This window comes from Saccopteryx leptura, chromosome 8 (genome assembly GCF_036850995.1).
Source record: "Saccopteryx leptura isolate mSacLep1 chromosome 8, mSacLep1_pri_phased_curated, whole genome shotgun sequence".
Lineage (NCBI taxonomy): Eukaryota > Metazoa > Chordata > Mammalia > Chiroptera > Emballonuridae > Saccopteryx > Saccopteryx leptura.
In genome coordinates, this window is record NC_089510.1 from 88,942,532 (window position 1) to 88,969,370 (window position 26,839).

Consider the following 26,839-nt stretch of genomic DNA (forward strand, 5'->3'; position numbering starts at 1 on the left):
TGTTGAGGCCAGAGTTTTCTCCCACACGCTTCTGAGTCTAAGACTGGCAATTCCACCTAACGGGAGACTCAGTAGAAACTGTCCAGAGTGCAGGCAGACCAAACATCTGCATCTCAGAGGCCACAACCACCAGATTCCCGGGGCCACACCCTACTGAGGTCTGTGAAAACAGCCTAGACAGACTGACATCTGGGGCCTAGGGGCGGAGCTACACTCACCACCCTTCCTATCCCTGAATTGCAGCAGGTTCTAGACTCTCCCAGAGGTTTTTTTCAGAGGCTAAGCCCTACAAGAAGCCAGAAGACAGAGGCTGCAGGAGGCGGGACTCAGGGAACCTTGGCCTTTTACATTGGCATTCCACCAGGACAAATGTGGGTAAAAGCCAGCCTAGGTATGCAGCTTGCTACTTCCATGAGCAACTGGGCCCAGCAGAGGTGGCTCCAAGAAGGTTGCTGAGGGCCAGTCACGGGCAGTGTCTCTCACAGGTCTGCACTGGGTTCCTGCCAGGGAGGCCCAGGGCTAGCACATCCAGTGGCCAGCTGTGGAGAACATCAGATCAGGACCTACCAACTCTTGCTAGAGTGGTATCCTAAGGAAGAGATCCTCACACTAAAGCCTCAAATTCAAGAAGCAAACAGAACACCGAGCTTTCTTAACCACAACAAACCTACCCCAAGACACATCATAATGAAGATAGCACAAACCAATGACAAAGAAAAGCCCCCACTCCAGGAAATACTAAAAGGGGTTTTCCAAACAGATTCAAAGAGCAAAACAAAACAAAACCACAAGTAACAGCTCCACCAAGAACACAATAAAAACAAATTTAAACTGTGACAACAAAAACAAAAATAAAGGGGAGAGGACGAAGATTAATAGTAGCAAAGGACGATGAAGCGCAGAAACACTCTTAAGATATGGTACTACAATGAATATGGTAAGTACCCTTTTCATTACTTAATGGTAATGAAAAAACACACTTGAAAAAACCACCACAGAAGCACATGACTTTAAAAAGGCAGCAACAGAAGAAAGAAGTATGGAACACAAACAAACAAAAACAAATGATAGAAAAACAGAAGAGAAGAATCAAGCAAGATACAAAACTAACAGAAAGCAATTTATAAAATGGCAATAGGGAACCCACAAGTGTCAGTAATTACACTAAATATAAATGGATTAAACTTACCAATAAAAAGACACAGAGTAGCAGAATGGATTAAAAAAGAAAATCCAAATGTATGCTGCCTACAGGAAACTCATCTAAGTAACAAGGATAAAAACAAATTCAAAGTGAAAGGCTGGAAAACAATACTCCAAGCATATAACATCCAAAAAAAAGCAGGAGTAGCAATATTCATTTCTAATAATGCTGACTACAAAACAGAAAAAGTACTCAGAGACAAAAATGGTCATTTCATAATGATTAAAGGGACAATGAATCAAGAAGATATAACAATCCTTAATATATATACACCAAACCAAGGAGTACCAAAATATTTAAGACAGCGATTTATTGACCTAAAAAAAAACCTGACAAAAATACAATCATACTTGGAGACCTCAATACACCACTGACAGCTCTAGATAGGTCATCCAAACAGAGAATCAATAAAGATATATTGGCCTTAAACGAAACACTGGAGCACCTGGATATGATAGACATCTACAGGACAATTCATCCCAAAGCGACAGAATATACATTTTTCTCTAGTGTACATGGATCATTTTCAAGAATTGACCATATGTTAGGCCACAAAGATAACATCAGCAAATGTAGAAAAATTGAAATTTTACCAAGCATATTTTCTGATCATAAAGCCTTGAAACTAGAATTCAAGTGCAAAATAGAGGGAAAAAACCCCACCAAAATGTGGAATCTAAACAAAAGACTTTTAAAAAATGAATGGGTCAGAGAAGAAATAAGTGCAGAGATCAAAAGATATATACAAATAAAAATGACAATACGACATATCAGAATCTCTGGGATGCAGCAAAGGCAGTAATAAGAGGGAAGTTCATATCACTTCAGGCCTATGTGAACAAACAAGAGAGAGCCCAAGTGAACCACTTAACTTCACACCTTAAGGAACTGGAAAAAGAAGAACAAAGACAACCCAAAACCAGCTGAAGAAAGGAGATAATAAAAATCAGAGCAGAAATAAATGGAATAGAGAACAGAAAAACTATAGAAAAAATTAATAAAACAAGGAGCTGGTTCTTTGAAAAGGTCAACAAAATTGACAAACCCTTGGCAAGAATCACCAAGGAAAAAAGAGAAAGAACTCATATAAACAAAATCCAAAATGAAAGAGGAGAAATCACCGCAGACATCATAGATATACAAAAAATTATTGTATTGATAGAATACTAGGAAAAACTATATGCCACCAAATTCAACAATCTAGAAGAAATGAATAAATTTCTAGAACAATACAACCTTCCTAGACTGAGTCATGAAAAAGCAGAAAGCCTAAACAGACCAATTAGCAGGGAGGAAATAGAAAAAACTATTAAAAACCTCCCCAAAGATAAAGGTCCAGATCCAGACGGTTATACTAGTGAATTCTATCAAACATTCAAAGAAGACTTGGTTCCTATTCTACTCAAAGTCTCCCAAAAATTTGAAGAAGAAGCAATACTTCGAAACACATTTTATGAGGCCAATATAACCCTCATACTGAAACCTGGCAAGGACAGCACAAAAAAAGAAAACTACAGACCAATATCTCTAATGAATACAGATGCTAAAATACTAAACAAAATACTGGCAAATCGAATACAACAACATATTAAAAAAATAATACATCATGATCAAGTGGGATTCATCCCAGAATCTCAAGGATGGTTCAACATACGTAAAACGGTTAATGTAATACACCATATCAACAAAACAAAGAACAAAAATCACATGATCTTATCAATAGATGTAGAAAAGGCATTCGATAAAATACAACACAACTTTATGTTTAAGACACTCAACAAAATAGGTATAGAAGGAAAATATCTCAACATGATAAAGGCCATATATGATAAACCATCAGCTAACATCATATTAAATGGCATAAAACTGAGGACTTTCTACCTTAAATCAGGAACAAGACAGGGTTGTCCACTCTCTCCACTCTTATTTAACGTGGTGCTAGAAGTTCTGGCCAGAGCAATCAGACAAGAGTAAGAAATAAAAGGCATCCATATTGGAAAAGAAGAAGTAAAGGTATCACTTTTTGCAGATGATATGATCCTATACATCGAAAACTCCAAAGACTCCACAAAAAGATTACTAGAAACAATAAACCAATACAGTAAGATTGCAGGATACAAAATTAACATATAAAAGTCCATAGCCTTTCTATATGCCAACAATGAAATATTAGAAAACAAACTAAAAAAAACAATCCCCTTCATGATTGCAACAAAAAAAATAAAATACCTAGGAATAAACATAACAAAGAATGTAAAGGACCTATATAACAAAAACTACAAAGTATTGTCAAGAGAAATTGAAAAAGACACAATGAGATGGAAAAATATTCCTTGTTCTTGGATAGGAAGAATAAATATAATCAAAATGGCCATATTACCCAAAGCAATTTATAAATTTAATGCAATTCCCATCAAAATTCCTATGACATTTTTTAAAGAAATGGAACAACAAATCATCAGATTTATATGGAACTATAAAAAACCCCAAATAGCCAAAGCAATCCTGAGGAAGAAGAATGAAGCTGGGGCATTATAATACCTTACTTCAAACTATATTATAGGGCCACGACAATCAAAACAGCATGGTATTGGCAGAAAAATAGACACTCAGACCAATGGAACAGAATAGAAAGTCCAGAAATAAAACCACATATATATGGTCAAATAATTTTTGATTAAGGGGCCAACAACACACCATGGAGAAAAGAAAGCCTCTTCAACAAATGGTGCTGGGAAAACTGGAAAGCCACATGCAAAAGAATGAAACTCGACTACAGTTTGTTCCCTTGTACTAAAAATTAATTCAAAATGGATCAAAGACCTAAATATAAGACCTGAAACAATAAAGTACATAGAAGAAGACATAGGTTCTAAACTTATGAATCTTGGTTTTAAAGAGCATTTTATGAATTTGACTCCAAAGGCAAGAGAAGTGAAGGCAAAGATAAATGAATGGACTACATCAGACTAAAAAGCTTTTGCTCAGCAAAAGAAACTGACAATAAAATAAACAGACAGCCAACTAAATGGGAAATGTTATTTTCAAACAACAGCTCAGATAAGGGCCTAACATCCAAAATTTAGAAAGAACTCATAAAACTCAACAACAAAGAATCCAATAAAAAGATGGGAAGAGGACATGAACAGACACTTCTCCCAGGAAGAAATACAAATGGCCAACAGATATATGAAAAGATGCTCATATTCATTAGTTATTAGAGAAATGCAAATCAAAACTACAATGAGATACCACCTCACACCTGTTAGATTAGCTATTATCAACAAGACAGGTAATAGCAAATATTGGAGAGGCTGTGGAGAAAAAGGAACCCTCATACACTGTTGGTGGGAATGTAAAGTAGTACAACCATTATGGAAGCAAGTATGATGGTTCCTCAAAAAACTGAAAATAGAATTACCTTATGACCCAGAAATCCCTCTACTGGGGATATACCCCCAAAACTCAGAAACATTGATACGTAAAGACACATGTAGCCCCATGTTCATTGCAGCATTGTTCACGTAGCCAAGACATGGAAACAACCAAAAAGCCCTTCAACAGAAGACTGGATAAAGAAGATGTGGCACAGATACACTATGGAATACTACTCAGCCATAAGAAATGACGACATCGGACCATTTACAACAAAATGGTGGGATCTTGATAACATTATACGGAGTGAAATAAGTAAATCAGAAAAAAGCAAGAACTACATGATTCCATACATTGGTGGGACATAAAAAGGAGACTAAGAGACATGGACAAGAGTGTGGTGGTTACCGGGGGCAGGGGGAGGGAGGGCGCAGGATGGAAGGAGGGAGAGGGGAAGGGGGAGGGGGAGGGGCACAAAGAAAACTAGATAGAGGGTGACGGAGGACAATCTGACTCTGGGCGATGGGTATGCAACATAACTGAATGACAAGATAACATGGACATGTTTTCCTTGAATATATATACCCTGATTTATTGATGATACCGCATTAATATTAATAAAAATTTATTAAAAAAAAAGACTGAAATCATATCAAGCAGATGCTCTGATCACTGTGGCATGGAACTAAAAATCAACTATAATAAAAAAAAACTAAAAAACAATCAAATACTTGGAGGCTAAAGAAAATGTTATTAAATAACAAATGGGTTAACAACGAGATCAAGGAAGAAATAAATTCCTTGAAACAAATAAAAATGAACATACAACTCAAAATTTCCGGGACAGAGCAAAATTAGTCCTGAGAGAGAAGTTCATAGCATTACAGCCATACCTTAAGAAGCAAGAAAAAGCTCAAACAAACAACTTAACCCTGCATCTAAAAGAACTAGAAAAAGAACAACAAATAAAGCCCAGAGGAAGTAGAAGGAAGGAAATAATGAAGATCAGAGCAGAAATAAATGACATAGAGGCTAAGAAAAAATATACAAAAGATCAATGAAACCTAAAGCTGGTTCTTTGAAAAGGTAAACCAGATTGACAAACCTTTAACCAGACTCATAAAGATAAAGAGAGAGAGGGCTCAAATAAATAAAATTAGAAATGAAACTGGAGAAGTAATAACTGACACTGTAGAAAAATAAAGAATTGTAAGAAAATACTATGAAGATCTACCTATATGCCAAAAAAATGGACAATTAGGTGAAATGGATAAATTCCTAGAAACATACAACCTTCCAAAACTCAATCTGGAAGAATCAGAAAGCATAAACAGACTGATTACACCAAATGAAATTGAAACAGTTATCAAAAAACTCCCAGCAAACAAAAGTCCTGGACCGGATGGCTTCTCAGGCGAATTTTATCAAACATTCAAAGAACTACCACTAATTTTTCTCAAGCCATGTCAAAAAATTCAAGAGGAGTGAAGACTTCTAAGCTCCTTTTATGAGGCAAGCATTAGCCTCATTTCAAAACCAGGTAAAGACAGTACAAAGAAAGAAAACTATAGGCTAAAATCCCTGATGAACATAGATGCTAAAATTCTCAACAAAATATTAGCAAACCAAATCCAGCAATACATTAAAATAATCATACATAATGATCAAGAGGGATTCATTCTGAGGAGGCAAGGCTGGTACAATATTTGCTAATCAATCAATGTGATTCATCACATAAACAAAAGGAAGAGTAAAAATTACATGACTATATCAGTAGATGCAGAATAAGCATTTGATAAAATCCAGCACCCATTTATGATAAAAACTCTCAGCAAAGTGGGAATACAGGGAACATACCTCAACATGATAAAGGTCATCTATGACATACCCACAGCCAATATCATACTCAATGGGAAAAAATTAAAAGCAATCCCCTTAAGATTAAGAACAAGACAGGGGTGACCTCTTTCACCATTCTTATTCAACATAGTTCTGGAAGTCGTAGCCACAGTAATTAGAGAAGAAGAAATAAAAGGCATCCAAACTAGACAAGAAGTAAAACTATCATTATTTGCTGATGACATCGTACTGTACATGGAAAATCCTAGTCTCAGTCAAAAAACTAATAGACCTGATATATGAATTCAGTGAAGTGGCAGGATATAAAATTAATACTCAGAAATCAGTGGCATTTTTATATACCAACAATAAACTATCTGAAAGAGAAATTAAGGAAACAATGTCTTTACTATTGCAACAAAAAAAATAAGGGACCTAGGAGTTTATTTAACTAAGGAGGTGAAAGATTTGTTTCGGAAAATTATAAAACATTGATAAAAGAAATCAAGGAAGCTATAAACAAGTGGAAGCATATACCATGTTCATGGATAGAAAGAATGAACATCATTAAAATGTCTATATTACACAAAGCAATCTATAAATTCAATGCCATTCCTATTAAAATACCAATGGCTTACTTCAGATATAGAAAAAATATCCCAAAAATTTATATGGAACCAAAAAAGAACACGAATAGCCTCAGCAATGTTGAAATGAAGAATAAAGTGGGAGATATCACACTTCCTGATATCAAGTTATACTACAAGGCCACTGTAATCAAAACAGCTTTGTACTGACATCAGAACAGGCATATAGATCAATGGAACAGAACAGAGAACCCAGAAATAATCCTATTCCTTTATGGTCAATTGATATTTGACAAAGGAGGTAAGAGCATAAATGGAGTAAAGATAGTCTCTTTAATAAATGGGGTTGGGAAAATTGGACAAGTGCATGCAAAAAAATGAAACTAGACCACCATTCACAAAAATAAATTCAAAATGGATAAAAGACTTAAATGTAAGCTGCAATATCATAAACATCTTGAAAGAAAACATAGGCAGTAAACTCTCCAATATCACTCGTAGCAATATTTTTGTTGATTTAGCTCCACAGGCAAATGAAATAAAAGTACAAGATAAACAATTGGGACTATAGCAAACTAAAAAAGCTTTTGCATAGCAAAACACACCATGAACAAAATAAAAAGACAACATACACAATGGGAGAACATATTTGCCAACATGTCTGATAAGGGGTTAATAACCAAAATTAATAAAGAACTTCTAAAACTCAACACCAGGGAGGTGAACAATCCAATTAAACAATGTGCAAAAGAACTGAATAGACACTTTTTGCAAAGAGGACATACAGATGGCCAACAGGTATTTTAAAAAATGTTCAATGTCACTAATCATCAGAGAAATGCAAATTAAAACCACAGTGAGATACTACCTCACACCTGTCAGAATGGTGCTCATTAACAAATCAACACACAATAAGTGCTGGCGATGCTGTAGAGAAAAGGGAACCTTCCTGCACTGCTGGTGGGAATGCAGACTTGTGCAGCCACTGTGGAGAATAGTATGGGTTTCCTCAAATTATTAAAAACAAAACTGCTTTTTGACCCAAGTATCCCACTTTTAGAAATATATACTAAGAATACAAAATCACTGATTCAAAAGAAGATATACACCCCCATGTTTACTGCAGCATTGTTTACAATAGCCAAGATCTGGAAACAACCCAAGTGGAACGAGTGAATTAAAAAGCTGTGGTTTGTATACACAATGGAATACTACACAGCCATGAAAAAGAAAGGAAATCGTACCATTTGCGATGGCATGGATGGACTTGGAGATTATTATGCTAAGTGAAATAAGAAAGGCAGAAGAAAACAAATATCATGTGATCTCACATATATGTGGAATCTAATGAACAAAGTGAACTGAGGAACAGAATAGAGGCAGAGGCAGGGTCACAGGGAGCAAAGGGACAGCTGTGAGAGGGAAAGGGGATGAGGGAATGGGATCAGAGAAGGTGAAGGGATTAGTGAAATTATATATACATAACACAGAGATACAGATAACAGGATAGCAAATACCAGAGGGACCCGGGCAGAAAGTTTGGTGGAGGGGGGATAAAGAGGGTATAATGAGGGACGGGAGATGGGGGTGAGGGTGTTACATTGAGTGGGACACTTGAATCCATGTTAACACAATAAATTAAAATTAATAAAAATAAAAAATATAAAATCAATAAATAAAAACTTTAAAAACATTAACAAAATAGATAAATGTTTAATAAGGTGTGTGAAGAAGAGACTGCCAAATAAACAGTATTGATACAAAGAAAAAAGAACATATATGAAGATACAGATGAGAATTTTTAAAAATCACTAAAGTAACAGGGATATTGGCCTATCGTTTTCTTTCTTTGTACTATGTTTACCTGGTTTTGAAATGAGGATAATGCTTGTCTCATAAAGTAACTAAAGAATAATTTTCTGCAGATTCCTGTTAAATCAGTAGACAAGAACTTTCCCCATCCTCAAAATTAAAGACTCCAAGCCTAAATGGTTTTCTGGTGACTTTAACCAAAGCTTCAAGGAACTTACAGAAGTTTTTGTCAAACAAAAACCACTCCAGATGCTAGAAGAAGAATAAGAGTAATCTAAGTCATCTCTGGGTAGTCTTAACCTGCTACTAAAATTGAGGGAGAACAGTCTTAGGAAAAAAAAAATCACCAAACTCACCCATTAATAGGTAGATAAATATTATTTTTTAATCTGAAAATAATTTTTGAAAATTAGTTTTAAGGGATGTCACCGCAGTTGAGAACTTCAACTGTGTCAAGTTCACATTAGAGCTCTCTCTGAGAAGACGTTATCACATGCAAACCAGTTTATGCCATTACTCTACTAAGAAGCCTCCTCCCCTCTGCGGCTTGCTCTGCCTGCCACCTCACCTTCAGTATATCCATATCGCACACTCAGTCTGCAACAGGAGAGCCTCCATGAAGTTGCCTTGGCTTCATTCATTTAGTGTTAGTCACTCCACTTCATTTGAAGTGCCATAGTCTGACACACCACCTTTATCACTTTTGTATCTTTCCTTCCCCTTTAACCTTTGTTGTTCAGCAAGACACCTAATCTATTAGTAAAGTTCAGCTCTGAGCTCTACAAGGCCTTTTCTGCTCTCTGATTCCTACCTCCCACTAAAGTAGAACTGACCACTCTTTCCCACTCAACCCAGGATCTAATTCTATCGAAGCTCTTATAATAGATCATATTTGTATTGATCTGTCTCTCTTCCTGAACTGTCAGCTTCCTTCAAACAAGAATTGTCTCATTCCTCTTTGTATCCCTGGATTTTGGCATTTGGTGGACCTAATAAATGAACTATCTTAAGGAGAGGAAGTTTTCTGATAATGTGTAATTTTCCAGTATTTAACCCAATAAACAAATTTATTAATCATTGAATGAAGGGGGTCAGGTATTTCTGAATGTAAGACTTTGAGTGTTGTCACTCTGTGAGCACCACGACTGCAATTCTGTTCACAATTATAGCTATAAAGTTTATTCTTTATAGCTTATAAATAAAACATATGTCACTAAACAATGTAGTCTCTATGTAAACCAATGGGGAGCAGCAGCAGAGAGGGAAGGAATGCCCACTACAAATCTTAAAAACCTACTGGAGTAGAGAGCAAAGGGAATGTCCTCCCACAGACTCCTGTGACCAGCCAGATCTCAAAGACACAAGATAAAGATCCAAGCTAGTGTTCTGGCTCCCCGCCATCGCTTATCTGCAGTCTGAGGGACAGCAAAGGTCTGCAGCTGGAAAGGAGACCTCAGGACACTCAGAAAAAACAGGACCCGTTTGGATATACAAGTAGGAGAAAATGTAACAAATAAGAAATCACATCACAGATACTGAGGGAAAAGAAATAAAATGAATTTTTTTCTCTGGGGACAAACCTCAAGCAATTGCATTAAAATAAAATGTCTGCTGTTTCTTTGAAGAAATAATTCTAAGACTGAGGTGGAAAAAAAAAATAAAATAAAATGTCTGCTGAAAGTGGTTTAAGCAACAATGTGTCTGCTGTCACCCAATTTTAGAAGGAGATCAGGTCATGCAGGGATTCAGGCAAGTGAACAGCTTCCTATGCTCCCCCTTCACTATTGCCCATTGCCATGTGATGGTGCAGCCAGGCCCTCTTTCCCGCTAAGGCACACCGACTCCTTGAGGGCCTAAACCTCGCCTGTCTTGTTCATCTTCCATCAACAATTCCTTTCACACTCCCACATACGCACTCTGAATGTGAGGGGAATTAAGGAGATCTATTTTACATGGATGAGTTCATCTTATTGGTTAGAGAAAGGTTAACTGCTGTCTAAAAGAGAAAATAAATAAATCAAAGGCAAACAGGGCTACCAAAAAAAAAAAAAATCTATACACTGGCCTAAAGCAGTCTTGTCCTTCTGTCCACAGCAGACATTGCTGCAAATTGCTGGTCCTACTTTCCTTGGGGTGGCTTGGAGCCAGGATTTTCACAGAGAAGATGGGAACCAGGCCAGAGAGCCCTAGGTTCTCCAGAGAAGGGCTGGGCAGTAATTCAAGCTCTTCTAAAGAAACAGAGTAAAATACTTAGACATCCATTCAGTCACTGAGCAAATATTTATTAAGTACCCTATTTGCATGAGCTATTGTGTGGGCACCAAAGGCTCTAAGTACCTGTGATTAACATAATGCTGGCAGGATGATCATCATGTAAGTGGATGCCATTACTTCCTTTGTGGCACTGCTCCTAAACACAGCCAGTTTAAATAGATTTCTACCTCACCAAGGACAGGCTTCAAATAATAGAATGAAGAGAGTTCCATAACAGAACCAAAAGCTAAATATTTTAGTTGCTACAATATTTTTAGATTTAGTCTCACCCATGAACTTTAGAGAGATTTCCAGAATTTGAACTCCTTCAAGGAATGCTTGTTTTACTGAATAGATTTTGTTATAGACAGGCAACTAGTTCGTTCGTTCATTCATTCATGTACTAAGCACCTTCTAAGTGCCAGACATAATTGATGCACTGGATATACTACAGTGAACTAAACAGTTTCTTTCTAATAAAGAAAGCAGAAGTTAAATAAGGACAATTAAAAAGCAAATCAATAAATGACCAAAATTTCAGGATGTGGTAAGAAATTCGATGATGAGTTGGCTGGTGACTACGGAAGGGAAGCAGAGCCACTTGACGTAGGGCATTAGAAAAGGCATGTCTGAAAAGGTCAATTTAAGCTGAGATCTAAAGAATACAAAGGAGCCAGCCATGGGAAGGCTTGAAGGTGGGGTTTCAAGTGGAGGGAAGAGCTAGTGCAGAGGCAAAAACAAGGTAGGTGTGTTTAAGGACCCAAAAGAAGGCATGTATAGCTGGAATGTGGGGAGTGAGGCGGGCTGGAGGTTTGAGAGAAGCCCTCACACTTGGAACAAGCCCTGGCCAAGCACCATTCCCTCACCACGCACCCACCCAGCGTAGGCCCACTTTGTGCTGGGTGTCGGCGGCACAGACCCTGCTGCTGAGACGCTCCAGGGCCAGACACAGGTGTGTGAACAAACATCTAAGACAACCTCTGCACTGTGAGAGTCCAGAGAGATACCAGCAGATGCTTCTCAGAGAAGGTGACATTTGGCTGGTTCTTGAAGAATAAGCAGAAGAGTCAAAGTCAGAGAAGGGCACAAGGGCATTCCAAGCAGAGGATTCTACTTGCAGAGTGAGATAAGCAGGAGGGATGACCTGAAAGTCCAGTTGGAGCCTGGCTTCTGAGGAAGTGGGGAGTGGCGGGGGACACGCCTGATCAGAAGAGTTTGTGCCACGATGCTAGGGAGCTGCGGAAATGACTGCTTTGATTTTCAAAGATGCTCATGGCAGCAGCTGTAAAGGGGGAATCAGATAAGCCAAAAGCTAGGAGCAGGGAGATCAAGTTTATTAACTGTAGCACTCGTCTGGGCAAGAAAGGAGGAGCAGAAATGGAATGATGGCACCAGAAGAGAAATAAATACAGCCCTCTGGTTTACAAGTGCAAGAAGAAAGAGAACAAACAAGGGCAGGATGTAAGAAACAGTCCAGCATAAATCTAAGCGTTTGAGTCTGACCTGGAGATAGCTTTTGCTGTGTCTTCTTAACTTCTGTATTTTATTGGCTCCTTTATTAAAGCTTGTACTTTAAGTTGGAAGATTTAGTACTCATTTTTTTCCTTCCTCACATCTTCCAAGAGGATTATCTATTAGTCCAAATGCTGACAGTCACTCATTTCCGTTACAAAAATAGCCCTAGTCTATAACAGGATCCTCCCTGTTACTAGATGAGCATTTAAAATCGAGCCTGAAAAGAAAATGGTTCTCAGTGCTCTCTAGATTCCATGTTTATTGTATGAGTCTTTACCGTGTTTTATGTTAATGAAACTGAGCATCAAAAGCAATGGACATCCATTGGAGATAAAAAGCAAAGAATAAATACAGAGCATCTCATCTTATTCCTTCCTTCCTTTAGTAAGTACTAAGCAGGAAGCACAGTGCTGGGTGCTTCCCAAGCACACATAAGGATCGATCTTTGGGATGTTTAAATTCTGGCAGAGGACATCTGATGTTTAAATAATAATATGAGATCAGATGTGATATGGTGGCTTGATAGTTAGGGCTATTTGAACTGAAACTCAGTTCTAGATGTATTTTGGGTGGGAGAGATTTCATAAAGTGGAGAGCTAGGGGGATGTGTGTGTGGTGCAGAGTGAGTGTTCAGTTTGGCTGGAGCACAAGCCATGTGTAAAGGATCAGCCAGTTAAAGCTGGAGGGAGAGGAGGTCTGAATGCCCACAGAGCAGTGGACAGTGCACAGCAGGCTGAAGGGAGGCTTTGAACAGGAACTGGAACAATCTGTGTGTGAGTTTTAAGGCAATTAATCTTGGCAGTAGTGGATAAGCAACAGATAAGACAGATTAAATGGAAGAGAGATTGGAAACCATTTAGGGGGCTATTGAAATAGTCTAGGGAAGCAGTAATGAGAGTCTGAAATAAAGGTGGATGCCATGAAACAGAAAATAAAAGAGTGCATTCAAAAGGCCTTAGCAAAGGATTCTGAAGTCGCCCTTTTCCCAGAAGCAGGAGAACAGGAAGCAGAGCTGCTGTCGCTGTTGTAGCTGTTCTGGTCCACCACTAAATCACGTTGGCTATTTTTGAAGATAAATATTTTATCACATGATTTAAGAATGCAGCAGAGTCCCAATAGTACCTACTTGTTTTCTGGGTGCCTTTGAATTTACAAAGCCTCCTAATAATATCATTTTGAAAGTGTTTCCCATTTTAGGAAGAATTTTAATTGAAGAAAAAATACATACACAGGGTTAAATTCTAAACAGTACACAGTGGATGTGAAATGACAACTCCTTTTTTATCTGAGAGCCTCTGTCCCATATTCGAGATGCAACTACTGCTATTACTCTCTAAGACATTGTTCAGAAATGCTGTATGCTTTTAAGTTTTCATACATACATATACCCTCTTCTTTCATGTTCGGACCCAATATGCTCCTATTCTGCTCATACTTGTTTTTGTTTTTTGCTTCCACAGTGCTTTCTCTAGTACAAGTTTGCTGAACTCATCACTATTGACATTTTGGGCTGGGTAGTTCCTTGTTGTGTGACTGTCCTGTGCAGTGTAGCTCATAGGTATATAACCAGCATCCCTGGCTTTTGCACCCAAAATACCAGTAGCATGCCCCAGTTTTGAAAACCCAAAACATCTCCAGCTATTGCCAAATATCCCCTGGAGGGCCAAATTACACCGGCTGAAAACCATTGTGCCAATAAAACATTCTTTCACTCTTTGTTTTACTAAATCCTTCTCCCCACAAGTCTGCATGCTTCCTTAGAACAGGTATGGTATCTTGATCATTTCTTTACTTTTCTGACATAGTACTTTGCTTACATTATCTGCCTCACAGAAAGTTGTAAAATGAAAAAAAAATAGACATGGCATTGAATAAAATTAATGTTATCTATCTTAAACACCATGAAGTTCTTATTAAAGTATAAAGTAATAACCAAGTAATATGTGCTAATAATTTTCCCGGGTACTTGTGGGGTTAACTAAGTGTCATAGACATTTTAATCATTATTTGGAGGCAAAAAGCTTGATAGGTGACAAGGATACCAACAATGAAAAGCAGAATATATGGTGCCCAAATAAATGATGCAGGGATCAAAGAAATTTAGAGAAAGTGTAAAGGCAAGACTTACAGTTGTGTCACTAGTTTTTGAATGAATGGTGCATAGATTTAATATGTATGTGTGCGTGTGTGTGTGTATGTGTGTGTGAGAGAGAGAATGAAGAATGTATTGACTGGAAAGGTTGGCATGCTGGGGCTACCAGACTCTGAAAGCTTGAGATACTGGCTTTAGATCTTTCATCAAGTTATCCTGAAGACCAGAATAGGGCAGTGTTTAGGGATGGCCAATTCTGGATTGCTTACTGATGTTTTAAGGAGCATACATTCCAAGCAATGTAATGTATAGGTTGCTCCAAGGAACCCTCCTTTCTCCTTCCCTCCTTCATTTTATCATTTGGCAAACATCTACGGGGTGCCCAGTATGTGCCAGCCCTGTGCCAGGTATGGGAAATGCAACTGTGAGCACAATGCTGAGAAGGATTCTATTCTAATAGAGGGTTGATCAGTGACCTCACATTTGTATGAAATGAGCTCTGAAAGGTTCTACTATTATTTCTAATCTCCAAACCATCTGCATTCATAATGTATTTCTATGGTCTATTGTCTCTGCACATAGTTAAGGGAATTAAATACTACCTTATATACCTTCTAGATATGTCAGAAATTTTAAGCTACACTGACCATTATAATCGATTTGCCACTGCAGTGCAACTCCCTTGGTCTGAAAAGCAGAATATATTTTGTGTGTGTGAAATAATGGTCTAGATGTTTGAGTGAAATGGTGAGGACTGAATCTCTAATCAAACTGAGAGTAGAGGTATGGTAAGAAAGCAAGTGTAATTATTCAGTTGAAATGTGGCCAATATGATAGACAGATTCTCTCAGTTCCTAACGAAGGAAGCATCAGAACTTTAACTATACTAAGCTGGAGCCATGACTGTATTTCTGACTCTAGTTCAAAGGTACCCATTACCTCTGGAAACTCCTGCAGTATCACCTTCCTGATGATCTCAGTGAAAAGTTTGGGGGCCTTAGTTGCTGGATATGAGTCATAAAAACCTTTATCCAGGGAAAATTCATTTTTTTGAGTGGATAGAAACATTTATATAGCAGACATTTAGAAAAACTCTATTAGTGTTTTTGCAATGTAAGCTCTCTAAATTAGGGGTAGAAGTTGTGGTATCTGATACATCAATATTGCCTCACTGCTGGAAGCTAAGTGCTACTTAGGAAACAACCTGCCAATCCTAAATTTGGGAGGGCAAGGCTGTTTTGACTGTAGATTCTGTGAAAGTTTATTGAAAGCTCTGAATGTGCGATTTCCTCCCTGGTGTGTTCCCTATCTCTCACACACACGTCCATGCGGACACATGCCTACATGCAGTTTCGGGATGAAGGTCTCTATTTCCTTGAATTCAGTCCCGGAGCCTTCACACTCCAGGTTTAGATCCTATTAATCAGTCTGCTTGATTTTTCTATAGGCTGCTGATTCAGGAGAAGAAAACTAAATTCTCTCCTGTAACTCAAGAACTGCTAAGGAATTTTCTATTACCTCAGCCCTATCTAGATGCAGAACTGGGTTCAATAAATAGCATATAAAGAGGCCTCACATGTTCAGTTTCTTTTATCTTGATATATATTTGACTTTATCACATTGAAAACAGATTGTTTCATTGTTTTGTGTTCTACAGAAATGATAGAAAATAATCATTATATACATTGAGTCTCAAACCCACAGGTAGCTTAATTCAATGATAAATGGCTCAGGTTTAGCAGTTTAAAGATATTTTCAAAAACATTTTGCATGTTCTAACTACTTTAGTTGTACCCTGAACAAATTAGGGCATCTAAATCAAATTATCCATGTGGACTTTATTTTCTGGGGATATTTAAAACATGTGGCTCAACACCCAATATGCCTGGTATATTCTGAAGCTACTTCTCACACCTAGTTTTGCAGGTAGAGGTTAAGTATATCTGTTCTATTTATCTGGTAAATAGCTGTATTTTACCTCAGAACTCCACAGTCATCAGAGGGTTCAATATCATCATTTGAAAAGCTTTTATAAAACAACATTTTTTAAAAATTGGTGTTTGTTTCCTACCGGACAAGGCTGTCAAATTTGCATTTTTGATGAAAACTTCAGTTATTCCAAGAGCCTTCAAAACACCTTTTAAATCAATTTCCTGTTCCACAGTGAACCTGGAAAACCCATAGGGGGGAAATAGTTAGTTATAGAATTTTAAAAGTATTTAGTCACAGTGTCTTATTACCTGGGGCAAATAAAATGTTAGATATGTTGATTTTTAAAGTCTGTTTTATGAGGGAAAATTATGCTAAAATTGGCTTTGACTGCAAGTAGTATTTGATTGTGCTTGTACAAAGAAGGGGAACCAAAGAGAATATAACAGAAGAATATTCAATTATTAAGTAGAAAAATGTATAATATGGGCACAAAACCATAATATATGGTGGAATAAGTGAGTTTTGAGATCGAGAATCATTATCACAGTATTATGTAAAAGTTGTTAATGAAGAGCTTTTAAAATCCTTTGACCTAGTGATATATTTGCTTGTTTAAGCTGGTGATAATTAATCATACATTTACCAAAGGTTCTTCATTCTCTTCTTAGTATCCTGGTCAACCTTCTAATGAATGGGAAGGGTTAGATAAGAGCCAACTTTTGCTGTTAAAATGAATATATCCAGCACTGAAACTCCATACAGCTCACAGAAAAGAACATAAAGAAATATCATGTTTAAAAATATAAATATATCTTCTTGGTTGTATTAACCTCTAGGACATAAGCCTGTTCTATTGTAGCAACCCAGAAAAACTGTTAATCAATGAAATTAAGTTAAATATTATATAGTAAATGCCACACACTTTTAAAATTCGATTTTTAAAGCAAGAAAAAAATTTTGTTCTAATGAATTAATATACTTTATTATTATACGTAAATGTGCCTCATTAAAAAAAATAAATATATTTTAAAAAAAATAAGTACAGTGGTCATAGAATATTAATTTTTTTCAATAAAGGTTTCCACAGAAAGCCAGATTGTTACTAAAATAGAATATCTCATAAATCAATAAATTATATCACACATCATATTAATAAAAGATAAGGACCAAACATGGCTGTAGTAACAATCAAATGCATCATTAAAAGCATCAGTTTCTATAAAAAGTGAAAACAACTGATTGGAACTAAATGTACCTCCTAATCAATACAGATCAAAATATAAATTTTAGGCATTATTGGCTACTTAAAAGAGCTAAGTTGATGAAAGTCACTAAATGTTACATTAGGATCATTTCTAATGTCTGAAGAGTGACAAAGAATGATTGCTATTAATAAGGCTCAGACACCAAAAGAAAAGATTAAGAGAAAATGGTTTTAGCAGGCTCATGTTTATGGAAATATAAGACCAAAAGACAAGTAAATGTATAGAAACATATTAAACTAAGTACTAAATTTTATTTATACCCTGCACTTTAACTTGGACTTAATATTGTTTATTTTGTTCTTTACAAAAAAGTAGATAATGACTGTGAAAGTATAAAGGGAGATGAGTAGGAAAATATGACATATTTTGCAGATATTCCATATATCCAATGGCTTGATTAGGTATTTTATTTTTTGAGTGTGTGCTGTATTGTTATCATTATTATATCTTTTTTGATCACTGATATAGTGCTTACTATATACCAGAAACTGTTCCAAACATAGAAAAAAAACTGAGTAATTTAAATATCACTACAGCCCTTTGATATAGGTGTTATTATTATTATCAGTTAAAAGAATAAGAAACTTAAGTGCAGAAAGATGAAATAACCTGACAAGCTCACACAGCTAAATAAATGGCAGAACAGGGACAGGGGTCCAAGTAGCATGATCTGTGTCCTGATCTACCTAAAATAGGAAAATAAAGGGAGATATCAGAAAGGGATGCTTTTTACTTCTTCAAGCAACTTGGTTTATTCACACTTCTGAGGCTGGCTGCTTAGGTAAGATGGTAAGTTAGTCGGGCTGAACTTGGGCAAGTTTGTTGATTTCTGAGTCTCTCAGTTTTGGCATATGGAAAAATGGAAATAATAATAAGACTCATTACCGTATTTTTGAGGGGATTAAATAAGGTCTTAAAAACAGTCTTAGGATGGTCCTGGCAAGTAGCAAGCATGCATTAAAGGGCAATACTGTTAGTAGTTCTTATTATATTGAAGTTATATATAATATTTATATTATTATAGATGTTGCACATGTTTGCATTTTAGTAGAGATGAAGTAACTTGATTAAATTGCTATATTAACCCCTACTACTTTAACTTTAAATTAATCTAATCAAGTGTCATTTCAATATTTGTAGTATCTGGCATAGGACAAAACATCGGTTGAACGGAAATAAAATCTAGGATTCCATGAGAATGTTTGTTCTAAGTTGAAAACCAGGAAGTAAACAATTTCCATTCATTCATTCATTATTGTTTTTCCTCATCAAACTACTGAATACCTATTATCCATTTACAATGTCTTTTCTCTTGATCTAGACTAATATTATTGTAAACAATTATTATTATCTGCCCTATACTGAGTGCTTACTATGTCACAGGTTCTATGCAAATCCTTTCATGTATAGTATCTCATTTAATCATCCCTATGACAATCTCACATAATCCTATGGGATAGATATTATCTCTGTTCCACAAAAGAACAAACTGAAATCCATAACAGCTAAGCTACTTGCCCTAGTCACACAGCTAGTAGGTTGTCAAATGACGATATGAACTAAGGTCTTTTTACTTTGTAAGTGAGAGAAGGGCAGATAGAGAGACAGATTCTCCCAATGTGTCCTGATCAGGATCCACCTGGCAACATCCGTCTAGGGCGGATGCTTGAATCAACTGAGCTATCCTGAGTGCCTGGGGCCAATGCTTGGACCAATCAAGCCACTGGCTGCAGGAGAGGAAGGGGGAGTGATGGGGAGAGTAGCAAATGGTTGTTTGTCCTGTATGAACTGACTGGGGATTGAACTCTGGACATCCATATGCGGGTCTGACATTCCACTGAACTAAGGCCAGGGCCTGAACTAAGGTCTTTCTGATGGCAAAGCCCTTCAGTATTAATGACCACAATTCCAACAATGGTTTATTTAAAAACACACAACCAACTACAGGCATATTTTATATTTCACCCACTGAATTTAACAATAAAAGGCCAAACATTGCTTTTTTAAAACCAAAGGCATGCCTGCTTTAATAAAGGCATACAATGTAATGGTGTATTTGTATCTTTTTATCTAAGTAAGTTGAAGAGATATGTGGAGAGCGGAAGAATCAGAGACTGAGTAGATGTGTGGGCAAATGTTAGAACACATATATATTACCTTTAAGAAAATTTATAAAATTTATAAGCAATTAAGCAACTAAGCAAATCTTTTGTAGAAAAACCTAATATAAAGCATTTATGTTAAAGAACTAAATCAAATGGTTTATGTGTTGGTTTTCTTTAACAAACATGAAAATGAAGTGCTTTATTAGTAGACAGTTATTTAAGAATAACAGCATAGTTCTCAGTTACAAACTAGAAAACCACTTTCTATCCTTTGATTTCTCCCTGATCATAAATGACAACGCTGAAACTATAAAAATCAGTGTGAAAATATACCAATACAACAGCCAGGTATCTCTGCCTTACAAATGTTAAGATACTGGATTTTGATTTTAGCAAACTCTTCTTCTACCTAAGCTGCATCAGTAGAGACTGAAAAGCCAGAACATAAAATGAAGAGAGTAATGGTCATTAGAACCAGGTTTTTGAACCTCCTACCTAGAGAAAAGTATACATAAAACAACCCATAGATTAACATAAGATAAACATCAGTATTTCAAATGTACACTAAAACATAAACAGTAATAGTAGTAATAGCTAGTACTTATATGATGCTTCCTTTGTGGCAGACATTACTCTAAAGTGCTTTTTAAAGTAAATATATTTTCTGTATTAGCCAAACTATTTTTGCTACCATGACTAAAGTAGAAGAGTATCTGGCAATCTCACTTAAATCTTTGATAGTGTGACTGTCTAAGCCTGTGGTATTTCACAGGATTTGATGATACCAGATAGGTTTAGCTATCTGCCTTCCATTCTGCTGCCACATTTGGTTCCCGGACCAGGAAGCCAATAGTACTGGGTTTGTGCCACCAGCCCAGCAACGGAAGCCACCAGAAGGCGGGGACCTTCCATGTGAATGGGTGGTCCCACCGACATTTTCCATGGGATCTCCTTCCCAGAGACCCCTCTGTCTGGGGGTAACTGAACCCGACTGGACTTAGTGGAGAGATGGACTAACATTTTCAGGATACATAAGGATAAGGTCAGGAACCGGGACCAGATGCCCAGTGAGGTCCATCTAGTTGATCATCTATCTCCCTTGGTCTCAAGACTGAGACACCAGATAATGACTACCCGGAAGGGGGGGGGGGTATTATAACTTCTGAAAGAATGAATGTGTGGGTGAATGAGAACCTATTTGTGGCTCCACGGTGTAAACTACTGGTCCATGTGGGCCTACCTTGCAGTTCCATGGTGGTGGTGTACAGCACAACAGTGACTTGTTTTTCACAGAGGTGACCAGGCTCGGGGTTTATACGAGTGCACCTTAGTCAAGATGTGCCTAAGTTCCCTGAGAGACACGGCCAGGTGGCACCTGAGTGGACCCTGAAGAAGGGACACCGACCTTTGTTCATCTTGTAGCAGCGGGCCCGGGGAGGACAAAAGTAGAAATGGGGTCCAGTCAGTTGAAACCCACCATTTCAGACTGAATGCTCAGGAAGTTTAAAAAGGGATTTTCTGATGACTATGGTATGAAATTAACCGCTGGAAAGCTCGGCACCCTGTGTGAACTCAAGTTGCCCACCTTTCGGGTCGGTGGCCCTCGGAAGGAACTCTAGATTTACCAATGGTTCAGGGAGATTACCAGGTTGTGACAGGTAATCCTGCCCACCCAAATCAGTTTTCCTCTATAGATTCCTGGTTACAGATAGCACAGACTCTGCCCCCATGCGTTCGGTTATGTGTTAATAAGAAGGGACAGTGTAAGGTCCTGGTAGCCCGCTCTTCAAAAGGAGGCAAGCCCCTGAACCCTGATCAGTGTGCATATGGCAAAGAGATCGGACATTGGAAAATAAATTCCCCTACCGGAAAGCAGCCTCCGGCCCCACTGTCAAAAATACCATTCAGTCAAGGAAAGAAAATTATCAACCAGAACCACTGGTCCAGAACTTGACTGGGCTAGCTGGGATTGATGCTGATGAGGTAAGACTGGGCTCCATAAAATTAAGCCCCTGGGAGCCCACGGTCAGCGTGACTGTAGGGGCCAGCCAATGACTTTTATGGTGGACACGGGAGCAGAACACTCAGTAGTCACCATGCTGGTTGCTCCTTTTACTGAATGGGAGGCCACCATCATTGGAGCCACGGGCACTCAAACCTCTCGCCCTTTCTCTGGGTCTCAGATGTGCCAACTCAGGGAACACCAGGTTGTTCATGAGCTCCTGTATCTGCCTGAATGCCCTCTCCCTCTTCTGGGAAGGGGCCTGTTATACCTGCGTGAATGCCCTCTCCCTCTTCTGGTAAGGGGCCTGCTGTATCTGCCTGAATGCCCTCTCCCTCTTCTGGGAAAGGACCTGCTGTATCTGCCTGAATGCCCTCTCCCTCTTCTGGGAAGGGGCCTGCTGTATCTGCCTGAATGCCCTCTCCCTCTTCTGGAAAGGGACCTGTTGACCAAGCTGGGAGCCCAAATAACTTTTACTCCTGGGAAGTCTGCCAGCTTAACTTTAGAAACACAGGAGACCCTGATGATGTCTGTAACAGTTCCTAGAGAGGCTGAATGGAAACTCCACGCTCAGGAGACAAACGAGCAAAACCCTCCTGAATTACTCGAGGAGTTCCCACTGGTGTGGGCTAAAAAGAAGTCCCCCCTCCAGACTAGCTAAGAACCACATGCCCTGTGTGGTAGAGGGGTCGTCAAACTTTTTATAAAAACCACCCACTTTTGCAGTGCTGGTCAACCTGGTCCCTACCGTGCAACCAAACAGCGCCGCGATTGGCCCATCATGAAAGCTGGAACGCCCACTAGTGGGCGGTAGGGACCAGGTCTACCAGCACTGCAAAAGTGGGCGGTTTTTATAAAAAGTTGGACGACCCCTGACCGACAAGGCAAAAGCACTACCGGGCGCCCGGCGAAGCATAGATGGGAACACAGGAACACATTAAGAGACAAAGAAGCTGAGATTCTAGTAGAGTGTCAGTCCCCTGGGAACACACCTCTACCACCAGTGAAAAAGCCAGATGGACGTGTACCGGCCAGTCCAGGACCTACGAGCGGTCAATAGCGCAGGTAGTCCCAAACCCCTATACCTTCATGAGTCTTCTTCCCCCGGGAGTCAGCTGCTTCACCTGCCTGGACCTTAAAGATGCCTTCTGCCTACGATTGGTCCCAAAGAGCCAGCCGCTGTTTGCATTCAAATGAGAAGAACCTCGCACAGGCAGGAAAATTCAGCTCACCTGGACACGCCTGCCCAGAACTCATGCACACTGTTTGGGGAGGCTTTGGCTGCCAACCTCACAGCCTTCCTGGAGGAAAAATAAATTGTGGCCTCTTACAACATGTAGATGATTTCCTCCTGGCCAGGGACTCCCGAGAAAGTTGCTGAAAAGGCATGAAAATCCTACTACTACAATTGAAGACCAACACAGGATAAAAGGTGCCATGGAAAATGACTCAAATATGCCACCCCGGGTTTGATATCTCTGGTTCATCATCACCAAAGGACATCATTCTCTAGGGTCCGAGAAGAAGCAAACCACCTGCTCAATCCCGACCCAACAACAGAGGAAGCTCCGAGAGCTCCTCAGAGCAGCGGGGTTCTGCCACATCTGGATCCCCGGGTTCTCAGGAAAGGCGAAGCCCCTGTGTGAAGTGCTCAATGGGCCAGAAGAGAAACCCTGGACTGGGTGAAAAACAGGGTACTGCATACCAGGAGATAGAGACTGCTCGCCAGGGCCCTGGCACTAGGACTGCCAAATGTGAATCATGAATTCAATCTTTTCATCTGCAAGAAAGACCAAGTAGCACTAGGTGTCCTCACCCAAGCTGTTGGGCCATGGCAGAGACCAGAGACCTCTCTGTCTAAACAGCTTGACCCAGTGGCCGCCAGGTGGCCCCCTTGCTTCCGGGCGTGAGCTGCCATGGTGATGCTAGTCAAAGAGGCTGACAAGCTCACCTTAGGCCAGAACAGCCATGTGAAAGCCCCACATGCGGTGACAACCCTGATGAATAATTCTGCCAGGAGACTGGCCTCCCATGGGTAGACATGCTATCCCTCACCTTGCTGTGGGTACAATGCACTCCTGGGCCCACAGGATACTCCTCCTTCAAGATTTTATATGGAGGACCCCCTAACATTAATAAACTAAAAGGAGACCTCCGACAGGTAGGAGAATTAAGCCTCTCAACCCAACTGCAGATGCTAGGAAATATGTTCCATAAGATAGCCCAGGATGTTCTAGAGAGGGCCTCATCCCACTAGAAAACTGGACCCACCCCTATCAACCTGGGGACTTAGTATGGGTTAAGAATTGAAAAAAGGAACCTCTCCAACCTGTTTGGACAGGTCCATATATAGTTGTCATGGCTACTCTGACTGCCATTAAAACTGCCCTGGATTCACCACACCTGAGTCAAGAGAGCCAACACTGAGGACCTGCCAGAGACCTGGACTGCTCACAGTGACCCCACAAAGCCATTACAGGTGACGCTGCGAAGGCCCACGGAGCCCAAGGAGCCACCAGGACTATAATGGCAACTGCCAGTTGCCATTCCCGATCATCTTTGTGATCTTGACTTTACTTCTAGGCATAGGACTAGCTGCAAGTGCTCCAGCGGATTGGAGTAGACTAGGGAAGCTGTTATTAACAGTCACTTACATACTGATAGTAGGATGTGTGGTTACTATACACTGTTTTGGAAATTTTCTGTTAAAACAACTCCTTACAAAATCCTAATCAAACTCATCCTAGTAAGCCTGCCCCTGCCACTAAGTGCCCCATGCCTTCATGTCCTGAGTGCTTTCAGACACGTACAGTGATGCCGTAGAAGTAGTGATAGGGCGTCAAAGGCGGTAAGGATATGGCTATGACTCCATGATGACAGAGCAAAATGCTTCACCTTAATACGGCCGTTACCACTTCTTTGTTCTGCTTTTACAATTCCGCCTTTTTAGCTTCTGTAAACCTGCTTCCTCATTCCGCATACCTTGTAACCTGGCCCGGCCAAACCATGTGACGTTAAAACCCCAAAGATCCTGACATTTGGGGTTCAGACTGCAGAGAACCTCTTCTGAGCTCACCTGCATAGTAAACTGATTCTCCACCTCTCTGAGTGTCGTTTGACTTTCTGTGTTCCATTCTGCCGTAACGTAGCGACCTTACCCTCTCCCGGACAGACTTCTTGTATTTTGGATAAAAATACAATTTTAATTTATTATCTGATTCATGTAGGATTTATTGTTCAGGGAGGAAAAAGAACAAAAATACAAAAGTAATTGTCTCTCTTTTCTTCCCCACCCTGAGATACCTTATATCTCTTAAGGAAAGCATTATACAGCCTTTTGTAGAAAATCTACTATAACAAAAGTATAGTAGATTGTCAAGCAGGGCAAGAATTGGTCAAATTACAGAAATGTAAAGTTGCATTTTTCAGGTAATAATTTCCATATGAATAAAACTATACAAACCATTTAAGACAGACACTTGAGTAAATCTAGAGCACAGCTATCAGAACATTTTTTCCTTTGCTTAAGTTGCATCACTTCAGTCATTACCCTTATTAAACATTTTGTAGATCCTGATGATGTAAAATGGTGGGGGTAAATAGTTTTCCACTGATTACTATTGACACATTAGTATTTGCAAATAGACAAGTTCTTGTAAAAGGAAATTCAAGTTTATCTTACCTCTCTTTTAGCCTCTCTCTCTATCCATTAGCCATGGGGAGAGAGAGTTCAGAGAACTACAGAAATGAACACATGGTAATCAACTGTGCTTAGTTTATAACAGGCATTAATATGAACAAGCATGCTGAACTATTTCATAATTGAAAAGTATCTCTTAGAATATGAAAACTTAATTTTCTTCTGCTACTATGTTCAGTTTCTCAGAGGGCAGGACCCGAGGCCGCATTTTCTAGTGAATATGGTTGAATTAGAATATGATACTTATTAAACATTCATTTACAATTCTGTTACAATATTCCTAATTAACTTTGCATTCTCACAGAATTAAAGCATTTGAGATGCTGCACTCAACGCATAAATTTCAATAAGGGAAGCATTAACACTGTACTGAATTTCTCACATTATCAAAAGAAATTAATTATAAAATGCAAAAAAAATACAAAATTAATGATAAAAGTCTCTGGATAAGAGTTTAGATCTTATTTACATAGTTATTTAAATTTAGTTAGTAATGTTTAAAAGTAAATTCTTTTAGAGTTAAGATATATTTTTTATATATTCAGTATATATACATAAATTATATATATATATATAAATATATATAAAACCTTGGCTTTATTTGTTAAATATTTATTGACTACCTTGGTTATAGACTCATAGTGGAATCTTTTTACAAAGATGTGTTATCATGGAAAGTTATGCAGATTTAATATTTTAGCCAAAAAGAAAAATAAATATTTGAAATATGAGTACACTAACTTTTATATGTAGACTAAGAAATGTATGGTTATATACAATATTATGTATGGTTATGTATTACATACATATATGTAATACTAACATAATGTATATATATTTCTAGCCAAAACTCTCTACAGTTCCGAATAATCATTAACATAAGCAAACATCAGCTATGTTTTTGAAAAATAAGCATTTAAGATATAACTTTTAAATGATAAGTCATAAAATTAAAATAAATATGAATGAGTATTCAGTAATTCAATTTTAATACTAATATTTTATATAGCACCTTTCAATGTTCATATTAATCTATCACATTTATATAGTTTTCTTAATATGGAATGAATGTTAGAGCTGTATTTCCATATGCACATATACATATATGTTTATCTGTTATTTATTTGAATGTCTTGTTTTCTAGTCTAGAATCTACTA

The 26,839-nt window shown here is 38.3% G+C and overlaps 1 protein-coding gene across 3 annotated transcripts in view; it reads right to left on the minus strand.

Annotated features, from left to right (window-relative positions):
• The window catches only part of SERPINI1 (serpin family I member 1), a 115,990-nt gene that overhangs the window by 5,945 nt on the left and 83,206 nt on the right, over positions 1-26,839 (minus strand). For all 3 annotated transcript variants that reach the window (XM_066347225.1, XM_066347226.1, XM_066347224.1), the window contains exon 6: positions 16,749-16,846. In XM_066347225.1, coding sequence (XP_066203322.1) covers positions 16,749-16,846 — 98 coding nt within the window. The remainder of the gene's footprint in view (positions 1-16,748; positions 16,847-26,839) is intronic.